This window comes from Propithecus coquereli, unplaced genomic scaffold (genome assembly GCF_000956105.1).
Source record: "Propithecus coquereli isolate 6110/MARCELLA unplaced genomic scaffold, Pcoq_1.0 Scaffold120, whole genome shotgun sequence".
NCBI lineage: Eukaryota > Metazoa > Chordata > Mammalia > Primates > Indriidae > Propithecus > Propithecus coquereli.
This window is the reverse complement of record NW_012136081.1, coordinates 359093-367522: the sequence shown is the minus strand read 5'-3', so window position 1 is coordinate 367522 and position 8430 is coordinate 359093. Positions and strand designations below refer to the sequence as shown.

The window sequence follows — 8430 nt, the reverse complement described above, 5'->3', positions numbered from 1 at the left end:
CTTCTAGGGAAGCATGAGCTGATGCTAGGCCTGCTCTTGCCATCCTTAGATGGCAGCACAGAAGTTTGTTGGCATCGCATCACTCTTCCTGGGTAACAGAATGAAGGTTTTGCCCAGGCCAAAGGTTCCCACCCTTTTCTTTGCCCAGCCAGATAAGCAGGACTTTATGGGACAGAGCATATCAATTAGCTCTCTCCAAGGGTGTTGGGAATTTTCCTGAGGTGTAATTGCTTCTCGCTCCACATTCTGGAATATAAAGCTAGCAGTGAACCTATCTCTTTGAACTGGTGTTGGCTGGTTTCTTCCACAAACCTGCATGCCTTCATACCTATCCTTCTGTTCTTTTAGGAATCTGACATCTGTATTTGGGGTAGGGGTGGGGGTCAGATTGCTTATGATGAAAAAAGTGACATAGGCAGAGGGCAATGTAGCCTTTCCTTAGGAAACGTATACAAATTAGGGAATCTTAAACAATTATGGTTTACTATTGTAGTTGAGCTCCCGTGTCCTGGGATGTATTGGGTACTTCATATAAATACTTGTTTAACTCTCAACAACTTTATGAGGTATTCGTGTCCCTCCCCCTCCTTTTTTTATTTTTTCATAGACAAGGAAACTTAAGACAAAAATCAGTATTAATTGCTTCTTGGTCTTTTGGCTAAGATTAGGTGCAAGAATTAAAGTTAACTTGTTCAAGATCACAGAGCTTAGTTAAAGGGGCAAGCCAGGATTAGAACCTGGCTTGCAACTCCAAACACCATGCATGCTATCCTGGTTTAAAACATTGTTGAAGGTAGTTAACCAAGAACTAGAAGTTGTTTTACTTATTTATTTATTTTTGTCCTTTTGAGTATTTGGCTTTGTTCCCTTGTTACCTCTGCTGTCCATGTAGAGTAGAAAGATTGTTGATTGTTTCAACAACAGATACTGTATTGATGACTTGAAACTTTTGCCTACATGTTGTAAATATGAATTGAGGTCTCTAAAGTTAAGGAACTAAAAGGCCAAAAACAGTTAAGGCCCGTGCTAGCCGATTAGTGGGGGTGGTTGAGGGCCTTTGGTGCTGTGGCAACGGCTGGCGCTTGGGAAGTTAGAGTACTCACCTAAGGTCACACAGGTGGTTACTGACAGTGGAGATAGCAAGGAAATGGGAGTCTGTGGTGTTGATGTGGGATGGGGGACAAAAAAGAGCTCTAAGAACATGAGAGAAGGGTCTGGCCCAGCCTGTGCTATAGGATGGAATAGGTAGGCCCACAGGGGTCCCCAACCTTTTTGGCACCAGGGACTGGTTTCATGGAAGACAATTTTTCCATGAATGGCTGGGGAGGACAGGGGTGGGGTGGGGGTGGACAGAGCTAAGGCGGTGATGCAAGTGATGGGGAGCAGCTGTAAATACAGAAGCTTCACTTGCTCACCACTCACCTCCTGCTTGTGGCCCCCACCCCCTACCCCCCTTTCCTAAGTTTCATGGAAGACAATTTTTCCATGGACAGGGGGCGGGGGATGGGGCAGCGGAGCTCTGGGTCTAGGTCCCTAACCAGCCACAAACCAGTATTGGTGGAGGCTGGGAGTTGGGGACCGCAGAGGTAGGAGTTTCCCTACAAACCTTTCTCTCTCTGGCACATAAGGACATGAATACAAATAAAGCAGGAAGGAAAACAGAAAAAGGGGAAGATACAAGTAAATTTTCTGAATTTCCTTTCTCTCTTTTTGGGTCTATATATCATGTTCAGGACTGTAAATTCTTACTAGCAAGCAACTGTTTTTGAGTTATAGAAAGAAGAGCAGAGCAGCAGTGATTTGGCCAAAGAAAGCTCCTTAACTAGGGCATGTGTGAAGCAAAAGATGATGCTTAACATTTTTGCTGCTGAAAGAGTGAATTCTACACTTTTCACAATCCTTGTGTTGGAATTATCTTCTAGTTTATCTTTCAAATGGCTTCTATTTGTGCAAATACATTACTGCCTTAATCCCTTGGTGAAACAAGGCAAGATATAAATTAATGCAATAAAAATTTTTCTAGCTGAAACACCTTTTTCAAAGTCTTCTCTAAATATCAAATCAAAATGCCTATAAGAATCAGTTGTCCTTAAAAGGGTGGATTTGATGGACTGAATTATATCTCAATTTCTTTTGTTTCTTTTTTTAATTATTTTTTATATCTCAATTTAAACAAAACCAAAAATACAAAGCAGAAAAAAAAAAAAATTGGTTGCTTCAAAACATCAGTTCCTGGCCGGGCGCGGTGGCTCACGCCTGTAATCCTAGCTCTCTGGGAGGCTGAGGCGGGCGGATTGTTTGAGCTCAGGAGTTCGAAACCAGCCTGAGCAAGAGCGAGACCCTGTCTCTACTAAAAATAGAAAGAAATTAATTAGACAACTAAAAATATATAGAAAAAATTAGCCAGGCATGGTGGCGTATGCCTGTAGTCCCAGCTACTCGGGAGGCTGAGGCAGGAGGATCGCTTGAGCCCAGGAGTTTGAGGTTGCTGTGAGCGAGGATGACGCCACGGCACTCTAGCCAGGGCAACACAGTGAGACTCTGTCTCAAAAAAAAAAAAGAAAATCAGTTCCTAAAAGCAAAGCATAATAAATATGTCTACATGTGTATATAATGTATATAATTTCTCTAGACAGTCTGGGGAACACAGTAACATTGTACCATTGTATTGATCAGGTCGTGCTGACATGTAATACTAACTAAAGAAGCTCTGTTTCTGGGGAGATTCTCCTAAGGAGCAAGCATTTGCTTTCAGTTCCCAGAAAGTGCATTCTTCATCATAGGCGGCTTCACTGTAGGTGGAGGTCTATTTGCACAATTCTTTTTTTTTTTTTTTTTGAGATAAGGTCTCACTCTGTCACCCAGCCTGGAGTGCAGTGGCATCATCATAGCTCACTGCAACCTGAAACCCCTGGGCTCAAGTGATTCTCCTGCCTCAGCCTCCCAAGTAGCTGGGACTGTAGGCACGCTCCACCACACCCAGCTAATACTTCTATTTTTTGTATAGATAGGGTCTCACTTTTGCTCAGGCTGGTCTCAAACTCACTGGCCTCAGGTGATCCTCCTGCCTTGGCCTCCCAAAGTGCTAGAATTACAGGCGTGAGCCACCGCGCACAGCCCTGCAAGATTTTTCAACACAGTAGCCAACACAATTAAGGTTACTGTGGCCTCAGTTTATTTGCCAGATGGTAGAACAGTTTATGCCAGTTTGTGGAGGTATGATCAAGAGTTCTTTGTCATTTCCACTGCTCTTAATGGTCTCATCTATGGATTCACAAGGAACCACAGGCTCCTAGAGTCAGCTCATCTAATTCCTTCCTAGTCTAATACTTGGATCCTCCTTTTGCCAGTTGTTACCAAATCTCTGCTTGAAAGAGAACTCACTATCCCAAAAGGAAACCCTAGTTGTTAGACAATGCTGTCTTATACTGAGCCAAAAATCTGTCTCCCTTTATGGGAGGATGGACCAGGCCCCAACCTATTGAGAGTGTCACCCCAAGACTTCATTTGCTTATAAGCTGTAGGGTGACTTAATTTTCAGACGACCACCCTTTCCTCTTCTGCTTTAGAGATTTTTTATTTAGGATCTCATTTTTAAAAAATAATTGGCTATTTTGTAAGTGTATGCCTTTGCTTGGTGTCTAATGCCTCTTCAGTCACTAGACTTTGGCCAAGCTTGGCTTTACAAAACTCAACTATTTAAACCCTTACCAATGGATTTTTATTTCAACTTTCTTCAAAACATGTTGCCAAAAATGGTTTACTTGGACATATACTAACACTTTATTGAAAAATATATTTATTTTTATGGTTCTTCTTCTAAAAAGGGTCTCGCTATGTTGCCTAGGTTGGTCTCGAATTCCAAGGCTCAAGCGATCCTCCCACCTTAGCCAACTTAGGATATGGGTTTTTTGGGGGGATGCAAGTGACATGAAATGCTCTATAGTTCCCTCCCTAGTTTCATCAGTAAGCAAAAGTTTCAGAATACCAAACACCATTATCACACTCAACAACACTGACAATAATTTTTGCTCGTTTCCCTGATTATTTGATCAATGTCTCTTAATCCTCTTTTAAAAATCTCTAGGTTTCCCCTCCCTTTTTTCTTTGTAATTTATTTGTTGAAGAAGCTGGGGTTATTTGTTATATATTTTGAGGGTCTATAGTTTGCTGATTACATCCCCTCCCCATAGTTTCATTTAATATGTTCCTCTATCCAAAGGTTCCTTGAAAAAATATATATTTAAATAAAATATTCACTATTAGTACAGGTAGTATGTGGTTTTGGCAAAATTGGGAAGGTGGTGGGTATGAGTCTGGGAAACATTGTCTCTGTCTCTCATGTACCAAAGTATGATCCTTTACATCCATTATGAATGCTTTCTCTTCATTCGAAATCTTCAAATCCTGTGTGGAAATGAGTAAGGATTGGTAAAGTGAGCAGCCTCTCCCTCCACAACTTCTGAATACAGAGATTTGGGTACTCTCTGGCTGATTCCTTCAGTATGTGGGCTTCTCAGATCTCCTTAAGACCTGCATCAGACTGCTTACTGTTGGCCGCTTTTCTGTTCATGAACTTCTCTATGAGGACATGGGCTTCAAAATAAAAACTGAAATGTAAGCCTCATCACTGTGCTCTCTCTTAGCAGCACTAATAAAAGGGTTAGTGCAATAAATTTCTAAAATGCATTTTTAAATATCAATTTTATTTTTTCCTCATTGATGCAGAAGATAGCTTACTGTAACATTAAGTCTTTGAAATAAAAAAAAAGAAAAAAAATCAGAAAGCAAAACCAGCCCAAAGCAAATAAAACATACAATCATGACAAAATTTTGTCAATAAACCTAGGTTTAGCAATTTAAGAAGCTTGGATGAGGAATAACATATAGGGAGGAACAAAGAAGAGTCTAGTTCATTGGGAGAGGGGGTGTTATTGATAAAGGACTAAGGTTTTGTTTTTTTCTGAAATCTGTCTGTGGTTATTTGATGGCTAATGACACATGCTTATTACCTCCACTGATAAAAGCAGAGGCAGTGTTATAAAGCCTTGTCTACTACGTAGGACACAACATCATAGACATTATACACAATGAGTAAACAGAATGACAAAGGAGCTCCTGGTTGATGGAGCCTTCCACTGAGCCAAGACTGCACCAGATCTGCAACCTACAACCATGCCCAGCTTCCAGAGAGTTCCATCAGGTGCTTAAAAGGCACTAAGCAAGAAGAGCCCTTCCTCATTGTCTGCCTTCTCTGGAACGACCTGAGCTCTTACAAACTACAGGGTGACAGATAAGAATAGATTTATGTTTTTACCCTGCTCTGTTATGGTATTTTTCCAGAAGACTTGGTAATCTTTTTTTTTAGAGCATGAAGGACTTGGTAATCTTTCTTACAATTTTTAGAGAAATGAGCATACTATAAATATGTATCTATTAAAAATTAAAATGTCTGTGAACACTATACTCTGTAAAAAAAAAAAAAAGAAAAGAAAAATGTTTACTTGGGTTTTTTTTGTTATTAAATAAATACTTTTTTCTTTTTGAGACAGGGTCTCACTCTGTTGCCTGGGCCAGAGTGCAGTGGCATCATCATAGCTCACTGCAACCTCAAACTCCTGGGCTCAAGTGATCTTCCCACCTCGGCCTCCCAGAGTGCTAGGATTACAGGCGTGAGCCACTGTGCCCAGCCTAAATAAATACTTAAATGCTTGACTCCAGAGGTTTTAGAATAGTTTAATGAAAAAAATAAATAAGTATACTATATTAATGATCTGTGTATGAGCAATAGCAAGAAAAAAGTAGGGAAACATATTTTTGTAGGGGAAAAAGAATCTGAATGTGTGTGGAATGTTAAAGAGAATAAGGAATTAATTTAACCAAAAATGGTTAATCTAAAAACTTTCATTTTAATACATTTGGGCCCAATTTATAATTGTCTAGTTTCCCAAAAATATGTTTCCCAGTTTGGCTTTGGGCAATTGAGAAAACAAAGGGAAGAAACTCCTTTTTACCTATCATTATTTAATCCTCTGGTAGCCTTCTTCTCTGAATATGAATACATCTAACAGCATCGATTATTGAAATCTACGCCAGAGATATGATTGAGTTCACCCATAGCTGATGAATGTTTTCATTTTATTTTTTTTTATTTTTAAAAAGTGTCATCCTCGCATAGGGGCCATGCTAATCTTCTCTGTATTGTTCCAATTTTAGTATATGTGCTGTCGAAGCGAGCATGCTTATGAATGTTTTCTGATTGTATTTCTTAAGGCAAATATCCCCAACATCTATTGAAAGCTATACAAATATATACATTAACAGACAAAAAGAGACACAGACTGTATAAGTAGTAAAGAGTCTGCAGAACTGGAAAGAAAACAGAAATCCACCTGGGTCAGAGGTATAGGGTTAATTTCTCTTGCTGAGGCTCAGGTTTCCCCTTGATGGGTGTTAATAGTCCACCTAACTTCAAGTGAAGGAGCATCTTTCTTCTTCATTAACCAAACATGCCCAGGTAGAGCTGCTTCTCTTTCCTATGGTAGCTGCTGAGTTCAGACTGTGTCAGCTGGAGGTACCGCCGGACATTGGCATCTTGGAAGATGATGAGAAGGCAATTAGAGACAGTTACACCAAAACTGCACCTTAGGGCAAGAGGACTGTTAACACACTCCCATTTTTTTTTCTCTCCAAGATCTGAATATATCACAAGCATTCTATGCAATAGTAAATCTCATTAATACCACTTTGAGTTTTTAAAAAAATCTCTGTACAGGGCTGGGCTGCTTGCTAATTTTATAATGAAAGGGAGATTTTATTTTATTTTTTTTGAGACAGGGTCTCACTCTGTCACCCTGGCTAGAATGCAGTGGTGACACCGTAGCTCACTACAATGTCAAACTTCTAGGCTGAAGCGATCCTCCTGCCTCAGCCTCCTGAGTAGCTGGCACTACAGGTACACACCACCATGCCCAGCTCATTTTTTCTATTATTAGTAGAGATGGGGTCTCACTCTTGCTTAGGCTGGTCTCAAACTCCTGACCTTAAGCAATCCTCCTGCCTCGGCCTCCCAGAGTACTAGGATTACAGGCATGAGCTACTGCGCCCAGTCTTGAAAGGGAGTTTGATGAAACAGTTATTTTAACTATAGCAGAGCCTCTAAAGATACTATTCTCATAGGTAGCAGTTAATCTATGACAGTAAGAAATATAAACAAATAGCTTATATTTTATATCTTTATTAATTCATAGCGGCATTCCCATTCATTTAAATTAGCGAGATTTTATTGCGTTGCTATATGTTTGGGGGCCTTCTGCTTTTAGCATCCAGTGGCTGCTCTAAGCCAGAATGCAAAAAGGGAGACACTTTTCAGCTCTGAACCAACCAACATAGGAATGAGTCTGTTCTTTTTCACAATATACTTTTTGCCTTGGAAGTAAAGCGCCAAGTCTCAAATTCTCTTTCAGTAGCCCTGCCTTTTTTCTAGGTTGTACCTGGGGTTAGCTGAGCTACAGGACAAAATGACAGCTAAAGCAAAGGCCAGCCCCCCATTGGAGAGCTGGCAAAATGAGGATTATCAAGTTTAGTCATTGGGATCCACACCTTATTCCAGTCACTCTTAAAGGCGAGGAATTGATCCTTGAAAAACAACGGTTTTTAAATCCCTATCATAGAGTAGGGGGGAGCAGCAATTTTTTTATATATAAAGCAGGCATGCAAACATATATATGAAACAGGCATACACACACACACACACACACACATATATACAGATATACATACAAATATTTCCTGAGGATATACACAAAACTAATAATATTGCTCTCCCAGGGAGACAAGAACACAGGAGTGGAGAAAGCCCTGTTCATTGTATACCTTTTAATATGTTTTCAATTTTGAACCAAACAAATGACAACAAAATCCATAAATCGATAAAGTAAAATAAAACAAAACCCCCTTTCCACAGATACCACCACGGCAGGACCATTTTATTTGTCCCTACCACTTCAGTCCCCTTCTTGCTCACCTTTAGGCTGCCTATTGACGGCCGCCAAGAGGTAGTGTCGAGCTTGGTCATAGTCCTGCAGATGGAAAAAGGCTACTCCAGCCCGATACAAAGCCTTGGCATTATCAGGCTGTCGTTCCAGGACTTTCTGACTGTATTCTCTCACTCGTTCGTAGTTTACTGGCTCCATCTGAAGGAGACAGGCTAATGGGCCAGATGAAAGGAGAGAAGAGGGAGGAGGGACTTATTACAGTGGGTTACACTGGCCAGCTCAAGGCAGTACCAAACACAGGACAGCATCAACAACATTCTACTCAAGTGTCTTCCGTGTGCCAGACACTCTTCTAGGTATTAGGGATACAGGAGTGAATCAAAGCTTTACATACCCTGCAATCTACTTCAGTATCCATTGATTGCCTACTACA

General features: G+C 40.5%; 1 protein-coding gene across 1 annotated transcript in view; it reads right to left on the bottom strand.

Annotated features, from left to right (window-relative positions):
* Positions 1-6248: 6248 nt before the first annotated feature.
* The window catches only part of TTC9C (tetratricopeptide repeat domain 9C), a 7124-nt gene continuing 4942 nt past the window's right edge, over positions 6249-8430 (bottom strand). The window contains exons 2-3 of the mRNA XM_012665327.1: positions 8027-8209; positions 6249-6594 (exon numbers count right to left, since the gene is read on the bottom strand). Of these exons, the coding sequence (XP_012520781.1) occupies positions 6500-6594; positions 8027-8209 (278 nt within the window). The 3' untranslated portion in view covers positions 6249-6499. The remainder of the gene's footprint in view (positions 6595-8026; positions 8210-8430) is intronic.